This window comes from Apteryx rowi, unplaced genomic scaffold (genome assembly GCF_003343035.1).
Source record: "Apteryx rowi isolate R43461 unplaced genomic scaffold, aptRow1 scaffold_459, whole genome shotgun sequence".
NCBI lineage: Eukaryota > Metazoa > Chordata > Aves > Apterygiformes > Apterygidae > Apteryx > Apteryx rowi.
The window spans coordinates 123,574-142,706 of NW_020450715.1; the positions used below are offsets into that span (position 1 = coordinate 123,574).

General features: G+C 38.7%; 1 protein-coding gene across 1 annotated transcript in view; it reads left to right on the forward strand.

The window, feature by feature from the left end:
- Positions 1-19,133, forward strand: part of ABCB5 (ATP binding cassette subfamily B member 5) — a 35,135-nt gene that overhangs the window by 14,136 nt on the left and 1,866 nt on the right. The window contains exons 14-26 of the mRNA XM_026077576.1: positions 1,417-1,587; positions 3,665-3,826; positions 4,327-4,566; positions 6,610-6,756; positions 7,763-7,867; positions 8,689-8,766; positions 9,943-10,026; positions 12,035-12,238; positions 13,023-13,123; positions 14,492-14,632; positions 15,112-15,268; positions 16,948-17,145; positions 18,064-18,270. Coding sequence (XP_025933361.1) covers positions 1,417-1,587; positions 3,665-3,826; positions 4,327-4,566; positions 6,610-6,756; positions 7,763-7,867; positions 8,689-8,766; positions 9,943-10,026; positions 12,035-12,238; positions 13,023-13,123; positions 14,492-14,632; positions 15,112-15,268; positions 16,948-17,145; positions 18,064-18,270 — 1,995 coding nt within the window. The remainder of the gene's footprint in view (positions 1-1,416; positions 1,588-3,664; positions 3,827-4,326; positions 4,567-6,609; positions 6,757-7,762; positions 7,868-8,688; positions 8,767-9,942; positions 10,027-12,034; positions 12,239-13,022; positions 13,124-14,491; positions 14,633-15,111; positions 15,269-16,947; positions 17,146-18,063; positions 18,271-19,133) is intronic.

Below are 19,133 nucleotides of genomic sequence, written 5' to 3' on the forward strand. Positions count from 1 at the left end.
TTCATAAACTTTTTTAGTATAAGAACCAAAGGTCTGTTTAGGCCAGTGTCCTTTTTATGACAGAGAGAGCATGGGAAATCAAGCTGTAGTGTAACTTCCCAAAATATTCTTATAGCCTCCAGCAGCTTTCGGTTCAGGCACTTTCTGGGCCAGATATCATGCCTTTGTGTGGCTGACCTCAATGGATTTGTTCCTATGTCTGGAAGAAATGTAGATGCTTTAACTCGGGAGAACAAAAGCTGCATGGCTGTATTAGCATTCCCGCTGAACTCGCAGTGTGGGAAGAGTCAGGCTTTTAACGAGAAGATCCAGAAATCCAAAGCTCTGCATGGGGAGCCATCTGTGCAGTTCGATAGGAAATGGGGAAATAGGGAAGTATGCCCTGAACCCAGGCTATTTCTGGGAACCTAATCTAGATTGAAGAGAGTCATCTCCTTCCACCTGGGACTCACTGCTATGAATACTCTCCTAGTAGTAGATGCATTAACTCCTTTCTTTCAGGGAAAAAAAAAAACAAAAAAAACCAAGATCAGTCACTCAAAACACATCATCAAGAATGAATGATGGTATGTCTCTCCCTTTTGTTCCTTCAGTTAAAAAAAGGTGAAAAAGTGCCCACTGTGGTTTTGATTTCAAATTCTTCCGCTATCAGAGAGAACTCAACCCCTATCTCTCAGGAGTATGCCGTTTCTAGCACAAAAAAAGCCTATTCCAAGATGGGGAAAGTTCACGATATCCTTTTCTAAAGCCATTGTGCTTGCATGGAGACATGACAAGATTTTCCTGGATTAGAGGGAGACACAGGAAAGTGGGATTGGACTCCATAGACTGAAGGATGAGAGCCAGGAATTCAAGTCTTTCCTCTCAGGAGTGGTTATTAGATCACATTTGCTGCTTAAACAGCTGTAATATAGTGTAGCTTGGGACTTGCTCCTTTGGACTAGTGACCAGGTCAGCAGGATCCAAGTTGTGTTACCAGGGAGGTGTCCTGGGATCAGAGGAGGCAATATTAGAGGTCCTGGTGCAACAGGATATGACTTGGATCCCTATAGTCTCAGTCCTGTTGAAAAGCTAGGTAGTCTTGAGCAAATGTAGAGATGCCTTTTACAGGATTGGCTTCAGAATACCCAGGGTTTGGAGCACTCTGAGAGCAAACAGTAGTGATCAAGACTATAAAGTTCAAATTTAGGCATGTAAAGTATGTAATGGGGGTAGGAGAGCTTAGCTAATGGCTAGCTGGACAGGTGTAATTGCATGTTTGCTCTGCCCATGCTTAGATCAGCCAGATAAACTACCTCTTGTCTAGAAGCTGAGTATGCGCACAGCATTGTACACATTGTCTGTCACATTGGCAGAGAAGTGTGGAGTTTGTTTGAGACATTCCACAACTTTTATTTTATTTTCTCTTTTTCTCAGAAATTTAACACCATGGTAGGGGAAAGAGGGGCTCAGCTGAGTGGGGGACAGAAACAGCGAATAGCTATTGCCCGTGCCCTGGCAAGGAATCCTAAGATTCTTCTTCTGGATGAAGCTACATCTGCATTAGATACTCAGAGTGAATCCATAGTGCAAGCAGCTCTTGATAAGGTATGAATTTTGTTATTAAAGCTACCAATCACCATGAAAAAGCACATCGCAACAGCACTTGAGAAAAATTAACATGCAGTTTTCAGTGCAGCTTTCTGTTAGGATCAAGGACACTGGAAAATAAAATTTGGATGGATGTTTCAATTTCAGTGTTATAATAGTAAATTTATAATAATCAAACAAAATTCCACTTGGGAATCACATCTATTTCTCTTTAAGCATCATTACTAATTATCAAGACATTTACACTCATATGTAAGTATAACTTAGGTCTCCTGCTCTTCTTTCCTCAAATCACAATTGTTCATTTGCTGGTGAAGTATGGGTAGCACATCATCAAGGCAAGGCATGAGGACTGAATGGCCTTTCAAGATAAATTAATAGAAACATACAGTATGTATGATATTCCTCGTACTGGTTCTTCATTGAACAGTCACTTCATAATCTTCAGGCAGCTCTTGGAAATTAGCCATTTTCTTTTTCACAAATAGAGACTGAATGTAACTCAGACCCTTCACTGAACTAAAAGCTAAGTTAGTTACCAACACTAAGTCTCTGCCTCCCGTTTATTACCAGCACCACAGCTTTAGGGTGGATGCTACTGTGGAGCAGAGCTGTCAGAGCTCATACCAGTGCTTCTGTCCCTCCAGCTCATGGTTTCTTCCTTAGCATGGTCCTCCTACATCAGCAGTTTCCACTCAGATGAAGTGGAGCCTGGAGCCTTTGATTAACCAAGAACTACACGATTGGTCTGGAGTGTTGTATCACATATCTAATCTGTATTTTAATGTATTTTTTAAAAAGCTTAGTGAAAAATCCTACCTTTAATTTCAGTAGTCATGAATACAGATTTATGAGTCACAAGTATGTCTCAAGGGAAATATATAGCTTATCACCTTCATCACCAGTCAGTTTAAATCTATGAGGCCAAATGTAGCTGTCAGTTATACTCACAGGACTACACTGATATTTTTAGTATTGAGGTAACATGGATCCAAAGATAATATTCTTCTAATTTGTATATAAATGATATATTATTGCTGCAAAGTAAGGCACTAAAAAGGTTGCCACTTCAACCATAATTTAGACTTTGTCTGCATGTACCCTATCCTTTAATCCCATGATCAAATAATAACTTTTTCCAGAAGTTTATTGTTTCATTTAGTGCATAACATAGAGGGAGAGCACTGCACAGGGACTGTTCTGTATGCTCTATCCTCATCCTGCAGGCTCCTGGACTGCAGAACTCTCATTTATTGCAAGGGATTTCAGTTTTCTCTTCCTGCTCCCAAGCCAATGTCTGCTCCAGGCTTCAGGGAGGAGGGCAGTCATGATTTTTTCCAGCAGTCACAAGCTGGCGCATGCTCAGTCACTCAGTGAGGCCTGTGTGTGTCACTGGTCTGTATGTGGGAACTGGCAAGGGATGGAGCATGTAACCTGCTGACTGAGACTTTGGAGGCTCTAGCTGCCAAATACTGGCAAAGCCCTACTGAGAGCATATCAGCTGATGATTTGAGACACGGTTAATTTAGAAGAACTTGGAGAGAGTTTTAGGGTCACATTTCTGACCCAGATGTGCTCCACTCCTTTACACCTTCCTGCTAAGTCTTATCAGAAGTCATGCTAATGTTATGCTACCAAAAATGTGCACAGAAATTATGTAAATAACATGTATTTTTAGCCTTATTTTGAGAAATATCTAAGAATTTTCATTGCATTTCCCTCCCACACGTGTAGATGTACAAACACTTTATGCACAACTTTAGCTTGAAGAGTTCAAGTTCAGTTAAAAAAAAAGTCAAGTAACCTTAATTATGGGCTTTAATATCTTCATTGCCTATCTAATAAGATTAATCTGATTTTCTCTTCCTGAATTCAGTAATTGGAAGTGTCCTTAGACTGATAAGAAAGAGACATGAAACCAGGGAAAAGAGTGGTGATTTTTAGAAGGGAGGGTTTTATTTTTATATATATCTCTCTCTATATATATAAAATAAATACCTAAAAATAACTTTGTTTGGTTTTGTTATTTACATGCACATTTTAATGTAAATTGCTTTCATTATTTTTCTAAAAGGCTCGGAATGGGCGTACCACCATTGTGATTGCTCACAGACTGTCTACTGTCAGGACTGCTGACACTATTGCTGCGCTTGAGAAAGGTGTTGTGGTTGAACAAGGTACACATAGTGAACTCATGTTGCAGAAGGGAGTCTACTATTCTCTTGTAATGCAGCAGGTAATGACAAACAATTGATTTTTTTACCATTGCTTAATGAAGTAATATGTGTAATATCTTAAGACACAGGCTGACATGTGTTACATGCTGACATGTGCTTTCTTTCTGTAGTTCCTGCATGTTGTCCAGCTGAAAGCTGGTCGATCCGTCTAGTCTAAGACATGGGCACAGGCTTGGATACTTGTTTTTCAGCTGCAATAGTTTCATGTTGACATGATCTAATATGTCAAAAACATAATTGACTAGCAGACACAGACTACAGAATTATGACATAATCACAGAATTAATAGATTCCAGATCCCACTTACACAGAGTACTTAAAAAAAAAGGAAGATTTAAAAAAAGAAAGAGCCAAATTCTCCACAACTTCTACCATTTCAGAACTAATGAAGCAACTGTACTCACATGATTGAAGTAGCAATATTCATGAGAAACAAGTTTCATTCTTCCTTCTCTCCGCTCAAAATGTCTTGCGATTTTGTATCCTGAATTGTCACTAGGGTTGTAGCATCAATGTTCAAGATGATGGGACATCAGAAGAAGATGAAGAGACAGGAGTCGAGGAATATGAGAAAAATGACAGAAATGATCTTGTGCAGGAATTGACTGGTCAAGTTGACTTTGAGGATCTGGGGATCTTTAAGAAAGGCAGCATTCGTAGAAGATCCAGCAGATATAAGAGCAGGAGGTGCTCTTCTAAGAAGAAATCCTCTGAAAAAAAGAAAAAAAAGGACCTGGAGGTTGGTACTAAAATTTTACTTCTGAGGTTTAGTGATAGCTTGTAAGCATAATCACAAAGCACATTATTTTAATTATTTTTAGATAGCTGACAGCCATGCATGTAACCTTTACTCTGGTGCTATTATAGGGAGTACAAGCTATGGTGAGTATTTACCCTCAGGAATATAGGGGAAATATGTACATTTTACATATCAAAAATCACATTTGGACACTATTGACACAAAATGTGGGAAAATATGTGCTGTTGGAGATTTATTATAATCAGTTAAATAAATGCTAAGTCTCAAGTTCTGTCATACCTTATAAAATTAGGTGTATTAATTTCAGTGTCCTTGGCAAGTTCTAATTCTGTCTAGTTAAAATAATAATTGTGAGATTTCATTTGCAGTATTCTTTACTTCCTGATGTGAAGTGTTGCACAAACTTGTGGATAATATAATCCCCAGGGTGTGCACACCAAGTTTTAAGTCACTTTGGGATATCAAATTTCATATACAAGAAATGGAAAAAAAGGTACCAAAAACCCTGAATTTTTGAAGTGTAACCTAAATAAAAGAACCACCTCTCTCTGTCTCAATGTACATATCAATATATCTATATCTCTACAGTTCTGGAAATTCTTATTTATTCAAATAAAACACTTTCACTGAACAGAAGGACGAAAAAGTCAGGTTTTAGAGGTAGAACTTTGTTTTTTCAAAGTTGAGCAAAACTTGTTCAGTGCAATCAATAGGAGAACACTCCTAGTGGATTCTGGGTTATGCTTTGTCTAGAAAGCTCAGCATAACTTAGTTTTGATTTATCACATTTTGTACTATTTGAACTGCATGTAACAATTCCTAGCATTTTTTTTGTATCAAATGTATTGGAAAAAGAGTTGCCAATTTTTTTTATTATTATTATTTTTTTAACCTGACTTCAGGACCTTCAATTTGAAGAAACAAAATGCATATTCTGAAGTAAAAACTTGGATCTTTTGAAATCTATGGAAATTAGGATTTCATCTGTAATACAGCATCTGCTTATTTAGCATACTTTTGGAAGCCATGGTGTCCTTTGTATCTATCTATGTTTCTTTTCACTAGAATATGGTTTCCAGCTAATATGTGATGCAAACAGTACACAGGAATTGGATGCATTTGTATTATCACAAAAAAAGCGTGACTTTAAAACATACTTTTTGTCCATTTATTATTACTGTGTTCAAGCTTAAGGCCTTAGAGGAAGTGAGTGTACATACTCATGGCTTAGTATTCATCACATTGGCAGAAAAATTAAGAAATCGAGCATCTAGCTGTTGTAATTTTTTATTCAAAAAGTTCAACCCACTTTTATGGTTGAAGCTCAATGACCTGATGCATCTGAAGCACCGGGTAAGATAACCAGGAGTCAAGAGCAATAATCCCATCTAATATTTTGTCTCTTTTCCAATGTTTTCATTTTTTGCTTTTCCAGATCTTACCCAGTGGAGGCATAGACATATGAGTAAATCAGTAAAACACAACAGAGTATTTGTGTATCTTCAAAGGAGATGCAGGCTAAATCACTGTTACATATGCCTCTTTCATGCTTCTGATAATGATGCATAGGCTGTATTTTGTAAAAGAAAAAGACATCTATACCCAGTTGTATTACTGCCAACCCACTAGCATTTAGCTGAAGCTGAACCAGAGGGATCTTTTCTGCACTCTAGACAGTGAGACTTTTAGTTCTTTATAATGATTCAAGTGTTAAAGTTGCCATTCATGGTGACCAGTCCTATCTGACTTTCAATGAACTGTACTGACCCTTCTCCCCTCATGACTTAGCCTTTTGTTAAATTTTTGTCTCCAGATTTATACAGTGCAATTGAAGTCCTAGGACATGAAACAGCAAAGCTGCAGATCTCCAGCATGTTTGCTCATTCAGAGAGTGCACATAGAGGGCTTTCAGTAGTTTACTAAGACAGTTCACTATTCAATGCCCAATTAACTCCTCCTCTGTGGGGATTTTCATGTTCTGCAGCTTTCTGAGGAAAACTTGCAAACTTCCTTTTCTTCTAGGAAGAAAATCTCCCTGCTGTGTCATACTCCAGAATCCTGGCTCTAAACAAACCTGAATGGCTGTATGTAGTACTGGGAGTGATTGCTGCTGCCATTTCAGGTGGGGTCCATCCTGCATTTGCTGTTATATTTGGAAAAATCATTGGGGTAAGTTCTGCAAATGGACATTGGATTCCTGAGCTTCCTTCATCCCAGCCAGTTCCCTCCATGGGAGACTCTGGGTGGGATCCACTCATGTAAACTGGCCCCCTTCAGGTGTCTCAGACATCCAACAGCATATAGAAGGCCACTAGATGCCTATGTTTAGACAACAGAATTACATGGGGATGGGGAAAGGTGTCGAAGGTTACCATCTCTGCAGTCTAAAGGCTGGGTTTTTTCCATCAGTCCAGGCAGTCTGGATCAGAACTTCTCTTCAGTTGTAATATTTTGTTTCTTTTCCATCCCCATACTTCATGTAAAGCAAATATCTTTCTTCTAGTCCTCAGGTTAGTCTTAAAAATACACCACTGAAACAAACCAAGTGAATGTGCCACTTGCCTGTACTTGCCCTAGACCTTTTGTGTATTAAACCTTAAAGTCTTTCAAGATGCCTTGTGTTGTCAGTGCCATTCAGAACCATTGGACTTCATAAACGATTTCTCCTTTGTTTTCCGCATCATTACAAGGAGCAAGGAGTCTCCTGTGGGATTCCTATACCAAACTGTTCCTATACCATACTGCGCAATGCTGAAGTAGGATGATGGGGTATCATCTGGGAGAAGAAAGGAGACTGGAGGGAAAGCTTGAAGGAAGATGACAGGATTTCCAGGCAGCTCAAAGGGATATGGCTTTGTCTGGTGGAGAGACAGATTCCAAAGAAAAAGAGATAAAAGCTGTTGAACTGACTGTCTAGAGGCAGAGCCCCGTGGAATTGCAGCTGATCAGCAGAGGAAATGACAAATAGTTGGAGGTGGGGGAATGAGCTAACACGATGTAGGTTAAATGGAAAGCTGGACTTCCTTCTGGCCCACAACAGTGAGCTGAGTGCAGACTGAGCTCAGGATCCTGGAGACTGCTACAAGAAACTGCAGTAGAGTAGTTTCATGAGATGAAGATTGGTTGTCTGACAGTCATTGTCTATGTGCTAGTTCTTGTGTTTTTTCTTACGTAGGCTTTCCAAGAAACAGATCCAGAAAAAAGAAATAAGAACACTTTGGTGCTTTCTCTAATGTTTCTTTTACTTGGAGTGATCACCTTAGCAACATACGTAGTCCAAGTAAGTGTCACTACACTGAAATGCCAGAAGCCCTTAACTTCCCACCAGGCTGCAGGTATAACTGCTATCAGTTTGGCATAAGGAGCAAGACAGAGCTTGCAAAACCATGTATAAGTGCCAGGGTTCTTTCTGACATATGTGATTTTTATCCATGTGTTTACTTAAACACATATGCTCATATTCTCTGTAAATTTAAATAAGCATGCCTCCATTGAAGACAATGATGGGTTCAACATGACTGAAATCAAAGTTGAGGGCCTGGCCATAAAAGGTATAATTAAAACTTACATGTCCCATTGACAGTCTATAGACTTTTCCCAAGGAGAGTTACTGAATGGCTAGTATAGAATAGAGACTTGTAGATGGTCTTTTTCATACCTTCCAACAAAGTCCACAATTTTCTGTCCTCTTATTAATGTTCTGTGGCTTGCAGGAAATGATTACTGTACATTGATGGCCATATCCCCAAATCCATTGGTATGATTGATGCTGGTGGACACCTCTGGTAGTAGTATGAGTAGGGAGGCCAACAGCTGATTGGGTCTTGTGGTTGATTTATCTTTTGACGTTGTTGAGGCATGTCGAAAAAAAGGCATTACAATGAAGCTCCTACTTTCTTTGTCATGTTGCTCCTTTTCTGTTGGAAAACAGAGTTTCGGGTTCCAGGAACTTGAATGGTATGTTCCCAAGTTTTACAAATGCACAGAGGGTTGCAAGAGACTTCTTGGTGTCATTGCTTTTATTGTGTGTTTTTTCTAATCTGATGCTTTAGCTCAGTGTATAAAATGTGACTGTTACTCCCTGCTCCTCTCCACCCACAGGGATTCATGTTTGGAAAGTCTGGGGAAATACTAACAACGAGACTGCGCTCTTTGTCCTTCAGAGCATTGCTGCAGCAGGTATGAGTTATGCAGCTAGGATATCATGAGAGCCAGATGGCTTTTTCAGACTGTTACAAGATATATATTTGGTTTCAGTTGTGTGGTCTGGAGAAAAGACAAACAAAAAGCTGTCTTTTCTACTAGTGGCTTAGAAAAGAATACTGCTTTTCTGGAAGTCTCCTATCCCATGTGCAATTTAGCTCAATGCTGCTACTGAAAATAGTCTAATTTTGAAGGAGTATCATTGCACATGTGCACATTTCTGACATGCTAACATGCACATGGTTGACAAGAATCTGGGTGAGCAAAAACAGCTGCAAGGAGGACCAAATAAATTTAATCTGCACTTGCTTGGGTGGTCATGATGCAGGTATGTAATACATAGATTTAAGTCTAATCTGTTTAGCTGTTCAGGTTTAAATCTATATATTACAGTCCATAGCAAACAGACTATCTGGTAACTTTTTTAAAGAAATCAAATTGCGCTACTACATTAAGAATTACTTGTGAGAAGAGAAAAGTTCTTAAATTCAACCCTTTCTGTTAATGGATTCGTGAGATTTCACACAATTGATTGTTACTTGCATAGGAGTTTTGAGGGTGAATCACTTGGCACCCCCCCACACACACTGAGAACAACTGACAAGGACCTGTATGTTCATGGAAACATCTGAAAGGCCTAGAAGAGGGAAAATTATAAGCGATTGAAAAAAACAACTCCCATAAACTTTGGAGGTAAAAGGGCCTGATTCCATTCTGTATGGACAAATATAGATCAGAAATTCCTCCTCTGTAGTTAATGGAGCAGATAACTGCTGTAAGAAGAAAAGAGTTACCTCTCTTCAGGCCCAAGGAAGGACTGGATAAAAGGGGTTTATAACAAAAATTTTTAAATAGATACATTCTAAAGTACATTACAGCTGATAGCACCTTGTTTGTGAACAATTACATGTTCAGAACAGAATACCACTCTTTAAGCTTTTTCTTTTAGTTTACTTGGAAGATATTTACTACAGAGGAAGACTATTGTAGTTTATTGTAGTTAGTGCTGTCATTGACTTGCACTTCCATTTCCTCGTGTGCTAGATGAGCTGGAAGTATTTGTTCATTTTGCTAATGATCCTGATACTGAAATATAAGAAGAACATGTAATTTTTTGAAACAAAAAATTAGTAACTGCATCTTCTCTTGCAGGAGGTTGGATGGTACGATGATCAAAAAAATGCTATTGGTGTTCTGTTAACCCGGCTTGCTACAGATGCTTCCCAAGTCAAAGGGGTATGAAGATTCTTTTTTGTATGTTTATTTTTTTCATATTTTTCCTACAAATATTAATTGAAATTTGCAAGGGACACTGAGATTATTTCAGAAAACAAGGTAGTAAATCTACCCCACAGACTGGCAGATGCATTTAAATAGCATGCTGTTGACATCTTAGAAATGGCTTCCCAGCTGATAATTTATGAGGACTATCAAAAATTCAGCAGATGTTCGTATACCTTTCATTCCCTTGCTGCAAGTCTTTAAGCTAAGTATATAATAACAACTGTGAACTCTTTCACCACGCAAAATAAAATCTGTATACGTGCTGGGGAACAGATTCAGTAGAGCCCACAATTTTACACCCTACAATGGGGTAAAGACTTTGGTGCCTCGAGAGCCTCCCCTGAGAGACGTGAAGAGGTTACAACTGCAGATGATGCAGCCCCTTACCAGCCTTAATGAACAGAATTCTTCTTCCCATCCCCATCAAATGTGCTTCTCACACAAGCAGGCCAAACAGGAAGAAATGACTTGTCATTAATAAAGAGCACTAGGGAGGATGATGCCCAAGGGATGGGATGACTCAAGGCACTGGCATGGGAGAGGCGGCCAGTGGAAACCCAGCAGGAGAATATGGCAAATTCTGCAGAATTCCACCTACTCCTCACCTCATCAGCAGTCCTTGAAAATCTGCCAGGCTGCGAAAAGAAAAAAAAAAAGCCTCTCTGTTCTTTCCCTTCTCCCTGCAAAAAAAATCACTGCAGGATTCATAGGGGAAAAAAAAAGTTTACTAGTTTTAAGAAGACTTTCAGTTTCCTTCAAACTTGTAAACCAAAAATTTACATTTTTCAGCCTCAGTAGATTTTGTTCCTCACTCCTCCTTATGCACCAATACTGGGAGAATAATCTTTGCCCGAACTTAGTCATTTGCATCTTTTAAAATTCCAGTTTGTTTCAGTGTTACTGAACTATATCACCCTGTCAGCACAGAAGTAGAAAGGAGGGGTACAGAGAAGGTCCCCTATTTGTAAAGGCAAACTAAGGGCAGGAATTGCTTTCCAAAGCTGTTCCATTCTCTGCAGCTCTACAAAGTGTCAGTAGGTAGGTGCCCTGCCACGTGCTGGCTGAAGTTTCCAGATCATGTTTATGTGCAGCCCCTAGAACATATGGCAGCAATTCACCTTGGCATTGGTTTAGTTATTACTATTTTAAGTTGTGTTGAACAAGAAAAGTTTTTTCAGGACAGGAAAATCTTTGGCAAAAAAGGGAAGAATTTTACATTGCACCCAGGGATTTTCATTTTTTCCACCAAACCAGATTTTGGAAGATGGACTTTTTCCACAGGGCTTTTTGCACGCCTTTTCTTCTGCAGTCCTGAGAGCCCACCTGCATCCTGGATGCCAATCATCTCTAGTTAGAAGTTCTTGATGAAAAGTTTATACAAGCAGGGAGGAGACAGTTCTTTTTAATGCGCTCACCTTTCCCACATGGTAGCCCTGCTGAGATGAAGCATTTCTGCAGGGTGGAACCAAGGTTCTTCCAAGCATCCAGTCCCAGAGGCAGCTGTGTGAGGACCTGAGGATGAGTAGTTTCCATTACGGTTAGTGGGAAAGGTCGGTGGATGGCTGTTGTTAGAATGAAGCCCTCCTCATCTGCTGCTGGGCTCCCGACAGCCAAGCTGCCCCAGAACAAAGGGCCCCAGAACAGTATTGCCAGCCAGCATGGCCACAGGCTTCTTCCTGTGCTTTACGTAGCAAAGGAAGTCCAGGTATATATTTAATTAAACATCTGCTGTTACTGACCTTTTAGACTTCTTTAACCTCGCTTGAAGGTCTGAATGCTGGCAGATAAGAGAAATGTCTAAGAACAGTTACTTAAATATATGCCTATTGTCATGACCATACATGATTATGTTTTCCAGCTGAAATTCTGGCCTTCAGTAAGCAGTGATTTCAAATGATGATATAATTAACAAAAAGAAAATCTAATGATGGATGTTTTTGTGTTTCTGGGATTTTTTTAGGCAACTGGAACTCGACTTGGACTGATGACTATGACTGTCTGTACCCTTCTGACTGCCATCGTTATTGCTTTTGTATATGGCTGGCACTTAACTTTGCTTATCCTGGCCTGCATTCCTTTCGTTATTGCTGCAAATGCAGTAAATGTTAGCTCTGTCTCTGGTCATGCAGCAAAAGATCAAAAAGCTTTGGAAGAGGCTGGAAGAGTAAGTTCTCCAATTTTAACTACAGGGTTATGGTGTGAGATCATTTTTAAGGACAACATTGTAGCTTTTTTACAGCTGACTCAATTATCCAAGATAAATGAAAGGGGGAGAGGAAAGGACAGGGTGGGGGAAGAAGGGAATGTTTATATATCCCCAAGAAAAGCAAAACATAGATAACACAAAACATCTGTAAATTGGACTATAAAAATGCATTTGAAAGCTTCCATACCAGGTTTCTGTAGAGGAAAGGGACAGCTAAAACAGCAGCAGCTCAAGTGCTGGTGCACTTTAGGCCTAGTGTAAGCGGTGTAGCTCTGCACTGCTCCATGCTGCAGCCAGGCGTGTAGCTGGGCTGAGTCCTGACAGCTATTTTCTGCTTCCATCATAACATGCAAAGCAGTAGCATGCTCGGGAGCTGTAGGGTGCTGCCTTCATTTACTTGATAGTGCTCTTCTGGGACACAGGGATAGTCCATGCCATTAATCCGGGCTTAATTCATAGGGACCGCAACCTATGGGACAGGGTGTGATGTTCCCTGTGTCCGAACCCAAGGTTCAGAACTGGAATACATTGTCAGCTTCACCCTCACCTTGCTTTGTGACCTTGGGGTGAATAATTTCATTGTTCTGTGCAACTTACCTGATAATAGACCTCAGTCTCTTTTCTGAAGTAAAGACTTTCCAGTTCAAAATAGTAAATGTTAGAGAAGAGAAGCATTTAGGAGTGATTTTGTAGATTTCAGTTATAAGGGGTTACCTCTTATCTGTTTTATCTCCCAATTTAGATTTCAACAGAATCAGTTGAAAATATAAGAACCATAGCTTCACTGACCAGAGAAGATGTGTTTTATGAAAGATACGTTACAAGTTTGACCAGTCCATATAGGTGGGATTTTTTTCTTTAATAATTCTTTTTTGTACTTATTGAATATCCCAGATTTATTATAAATATAATTCCTTTAAATTATCCAATACCTGTATGACTGTGAAGGATATCGATAGCCTTTTAAATAGGTTTGAAATTTGTTTACTTGGTGTGTTTTAGTGTACTTGCTGAGATGTTTGTAGAATGAAAAAATGTCATTTGCATGACTTGCCTTTTCATTATACAAGCACTTCATATACTGTATTCTCCATGTATGTTACAGAATATTGTGTTTGCTTGTGTATATACATAAAATATGGGACTTCAGTTCACTCTGTTTTAGTATAGTGGAATAATGTGATATAACTCAGGAACTGACAGTAAATCCTGTACCACACCCTTCATAACATAAACCAGTTTTATTCCAAAAATATGAATTTTGTTTCAAGGTCATGTTTACCTTGTTTGGCCTGCTACATCTCAACTGACATCTTTGTCTCAGGTGAACCTCACTCTAATAACCATAAATGTCAGGTTTTTCTGGTCCCATTTTGTTTAAATAAAATAGTCTAAAATCTGATTTGTTTCTTTCCTCCCTAGTGGGAGGAAACAGAAGGGCTTGAAAATAAGGCATTGTATAATCTGTTCTCAGCCAAAACAGTGTTAAAAATTAATATTGGGTGAACTAGCAATATCCAGGATATGACCTGGATGCTTCCTGGATGTCAAAGGCTCCTGATTTACAGCTTGGACTAGTAAGGAGACTTCTGTTTCCTCAGAGCATCCTAAACCATGAGGGCAGAGTCAGTTCTCTTAAGTCTGATTCAGTGTGTAGACAATTATCTACACAAAATGAAATTTCTCCAGAAGGATGGATTGAGAAATAGAGGCTAATTCTAAATCCCAGTGGGAATACCCAGCATAATGTCCCTGCTCCAGTTCGGGGATGAGAAGGCTCTGCTCGGACAAGAAGACAAAGACCTGGCAGAAGCCCTCAGGCAGCTCTTAGGCTGGGCTGAAGCTTGTCTGTTTTCTTAGTCAGCTGGGTCATATGTGGTAGTTATTAAAATGTTTTTTTAACTGCTCCAGTGACCTGTCCCAGCTTAGAACAGACGGAGGAAGAGATTCAAGATGACATAACAGAGGATGAAGGTTCTCACTGCTGTAATTTTCTGTCCTAAGGGCAGTTCCAGGTCACCATGCAGGGTGCTTTTAGGGTCAGGCAGTGTTTTTTCTGCGAGTGCATGCATGTTTTAGGTTGTTTTGTGTTTTGGTGGGTGAGCGGTATTGCTTGAAATCTTTAACCCAGAAATCTGGCCATCCCTCAGCCAGTGTCTGCTGTTTCTGTTTTACAAGTTATTATTTATAGAAAGTCTCTTCTTTTATCAGAGGTTCTCTGACAAAAGCCCCTTTCTATGGATTTACCTATGGAGTAGCTCAGTGTGCAAACTACTTTATTAACGCAGCAATCTTCAGATTTGGGGCATGGCTCATTGCCCATTGTATGACCAGCTTTGAAAATATGTTCATGTGAGTATATTTTATGAAGGTAAAGATTGATACATGGGAGAGTGGCTTCAATGCATGCTAATTGTTTAGTCTAATTACAGAACTAATGGAGCACAGAGATTCAGGAATTCGCAGTCTGGTTGGGAGTTCAGTTTGGGCAGAAGGGCTGTTTCTGGGACAGGTGCGTATTCAGGCAGTGAAGCAGCGAGCGTGTTGCCATGCTCAGTGCATTTATTGTGGAGAAACTTTCACTATTTGGCATTTCTTCCAGGCTGAGGATTTTGCACAGAGAAGTGACGTGACATTACTTATCTATAAAGTACTCATAGGAATAAACAGCAAGTTCTAATCCTGTATGAAATATTTCTGGGAGAGGAGCATTAGAAATGTCACAGTCTGAAGATGAAGGAAACTTATTATTTTGAGGGTTTGTTTTATAATTGAGGAGAATAATATATTGTTTCACCTGAAGTGAGTGATGCTCTTTCTTTCACTTTTAGAGTTTTTTCTTCAGTCATATTTGCAGCTATGAATGTTGGTCAGTCTGCTTCCCTGGCACCAGATTATGGCAAAGCTAAAATTTCAGCTCAAAGAATCTTTCAGCTTTTGGACAGAAAACCTCCAATTGACAGTTATAGTGAAGAAGGTGAAAAACTGGTAAGGTTTTTCAGAAAAACCTTAAAGCAAATTAATTAGTAATGTTTTATTGCCCATAACTGTATTCACATAGTTTCATATTTTTTTAGGTGTCACAAAAGACAAACACTATAAAATACTGGTACTGCCTTGTTAATTTCTTTTAATGGACCATTTTATTATTTCAGCATTTCAGTCAGAAGTGAATAATTCTGCTCTGAATGAGCTAAAAAAAATGATATTTCATTCAACTGACCAGCATCTTAAATGGCTTCAGGATAACACAAACAATGTCAGTTCCACTCGCAGTCATATTGGCTTTGAAAGGGTATACAAGAGATAAACAAACAAACAAACAAAAAAACAGTGATAAAAGTGCCCTAGTATAAGAAATATAGACTAGTTCCTTCAGAGACAGAATAGTTCTGTCAAAATCCATTGTCTTACAACAGTGGAAACTCATTCAAGTAAAAATGTGCTCTTGTGGAGTCAAAACTAGCCTGATGAATAATCAGTCTGTTTAAAAACAAAAAAAAATCCAAGCCAAAAAAAACAAGCAATCCTCTCCACCCCAAAAAAATTCACCTCTAAGTCAATTTTTTCAGTAAGGAACTGATCTTGGCACTTGTAAACTGAAAGCATTTCATATAGAAATTTGACAGATTAGAAGGATTACATTTGCACATCCATTTCAAAATGAACCTTCCCTTTAAGGTTTTTAGGTAGTAGCCCCAACTCAGGAAGCTGTAATACAGTTTCTATAACTTTAAGCTCATACGCAAGATATTCAGCCTTTAAAATTACAAGCATGCTTGTGTATTTTCTTGAACCAGGGCCCGCAGGCACAGACTTTGAAAGATTTGGTAGAATGTCCTTTGATAAAATAAGATTTGAATTAAAATACTTGTAGTGTAGGCCAGCTCGAATACCAGTGATGCCTGTGATGTCAGTGGAGCAAAGATTTAAGTCCATTAAATTAGATCTTTAGCTGCTGTGATAGCACTGTACTAGCAGTGCTGCTAGTATGTACGTGGGGTGGCTCATACCCCAAACAATAGGACACACAGTTGTCTTAATGCATTTCTTCCAATCATGCTGATGCAGAATGGCTAAGCAACATCTATAATTGCTCTTTAAAACACAACTTGTCCTAGCTGCATCTAAATTACTAACCACAGGACTTTGCTCTGTTATTCTAAAATCTGATCTTGAGTTTGTGCTATATTCATTCTGTGTATTAGATACTCAAATTGTGCTATCTGAAATGTGAAATCAATAAAGCAAAAGCCATAGATTATACCAAGAGTAAAAGTGCCTCAATTTCAAATATAAGGAGCATAAATGAAAAATATTAAGATCATTGACCTTTCTAAAGTGAAGATTCTCCTGTCAAAGATGAAGTGAAATGAAGTAGAAGAGAGACAGAGATGTAGAAAGTGATTTCTCCAGAAGGTTCTAGCAATTCACATCTGCAGATCATTCCATAAATAACGATATTCCACTTAATCCAATCTGTAATTGCAAAGGAGAAAAACATCAACAACAGTTTTGGAAACACCATCCCAAACTTCATTGTCAATTCTCTCACTTAAACAAGGCTTACAGCTGTGTATTTGCTTTAACTTAAAAAAAAAAAAAAAAAAAAAAAAAAAAAAAAAAAAAAAGTTAATGTAAGCATATGAACTTTCTATTGCTTCCAGAGTAATTTTGAAGGCAACATTGAATTCAGAAACATCCATTTTATATATCCGTCAAGACCAGAAGTTCAGGTTTTGCAAGGACTCAGCTTGAAGGTTAATAAAGGACAGACTCTGGCCTTAGTAGGAAGCAGTGGCTGTGGCAAAAGCACATCCATTCAGCTCTTGGAGAGATTTTATGACCCTGTGGAAGGACAAGTGGTAAGCAAGATGTGTATGGCTATTAATAACAGTTAAATCTATAGAGCTCTTTATCTTTTAGGTATTTCAGAGGCCTTCAATGATCCTGGCAATATCTCTGGAGAGATGCCTCTGCATTAGAGGTGTGGATTACTGAGGTTGCAGCCCCCCCGGAGCTAAGATTAAGACCCTTGTCACTGCCTGCCCACATGCATTTGCCATGCATGCCAGCACTGGCACATGTGTTTGCATATTAACCTGGCTTAAGGAGCCGATCCGTCCAGGGGAAAGAACGAAGGGGGCAGACAGCATTGCCTCCCTAAAGCTGTTCACAGCCTGCTCGAACAGGACTATAATGCTTATGTTACTTACTTGTCAGTAAATCATCTCATTAATGTGAATTCACATATTAGAGACATCAATATATGCTTAAGGTAATATGAACATAATCCCACGGGGATGTTACAGTGTCAGTGTCAGAGGGATGCAATGGAATCTGTCTTGCAGTCCCCAGTAGTGGTTATAGGAGGTCCAGGGACATTTCCTTGGAGGTTTTAAGGCTGAGTGTTTAAATCACAGCAGAGAATATTTGTTGGTATGTTCAGCTTCTAGGGAATATGCTTTCCCCCAAGGTTCCTGGTACTTCTTGTGTTCAGTGAGGTTGGGAGGACTGCAGGAACGGCCTGTGATTTGCACTCTACATTTCTGTCTGCTGGGAAATAGAAGTGAAAACATGCACAAAATTAAAAACTAATGAAAGGAAATATTTATTCATAGCGTTAGTTCAGTTCCCCTTTTTCTGAGAAATTTACTTTATTTCAGCTGGGAATCTAATACGTACCAGGTTTCCTGTTACAATTGGTGTTTCCTGTTTATACTGTGTATGTGTGGATGAGCTCTCTGCTCAACTTGGCATCATTTTTCTGTTGCTTTTCCTAGTTTGCAGATGGATTTGATACCAAGACTTTGCATTTACAATGGCTAAGGTCCAGACTGGGTCTGGTGTCACAGGAGCCCATTTTGTTTGACTGCAGCATTGCTGAAAATATTCAGTACGGAGACAACAGTAGGGCTGTAAGTCAGGAGGAAATTGAAGAAGCAGCTAAAGCAGCAAATATTCATACCTTCATTGAAAAACTGCCAGAGGTAAGAGATGGTGATCTTTCATTCACAGTGACAGTGGATACTTGAAATGACATGGAGAAATCACTTACAAAGATAAAATGAAAAAGAACATTTTTGTTTCCTTTAAGGAGAACAATATGGAATTGATGTTTAAACATGTCAGTCAGTGTGTTTAAGTTTAAAATATTTGTAAAGTCATTCAAAAAAGGCACCAGTTAACATTGTGGTAGACAAAGCAGAATATGAGGAAAAAATAAGTAGGAGGACATTCTATTATTTACATGTAGTACCTTATGGTTTTTTTTTTTTTCTCTTTTTCTGGCTGCAGCTTCTCAAGTTACTCTCAAAGAAAGGTGAATTATACTAAAATATTTCAGTAAAACTAATTTTAATTGGATGGGCAGGCATAGAGAGTGTTTCTTAAAAGAAAGATGTGCAGATAAATGAATGACATGGCATTTTAACCTTCATGCTTGCCAAGAATTTGTTCTAACAAGGAAAAATGCTTTAATATTTGGTTTTCACTATAGTTCCCAGTAACTGAAAATGATGCAATGATGCTGAAAAATTTTTCACTTTCACTACTACTGATATTTGAAAATACATTGAAAAGAGGGTTTGGGATTTTGTTTTTGTTTTTTTTTTATTTATTTCTTTTTTTACTATACACAAGAAACTTGGGATCAAGTCCTTTGTGTAGACTTCAGAAAACATTAAATCTATAGTTACTCTAGTGATCATATGGTCATGGACAGATGTCTCTATCAAACTGTATCACTAGCGGTACCATTCAAGAACTACTCTACCCTTCAGGGAAGTAAATTTTCAGACCAGGTATCATATGCATGGCTGTGTATATATAAGCATTTACATAGGAGGTGTTT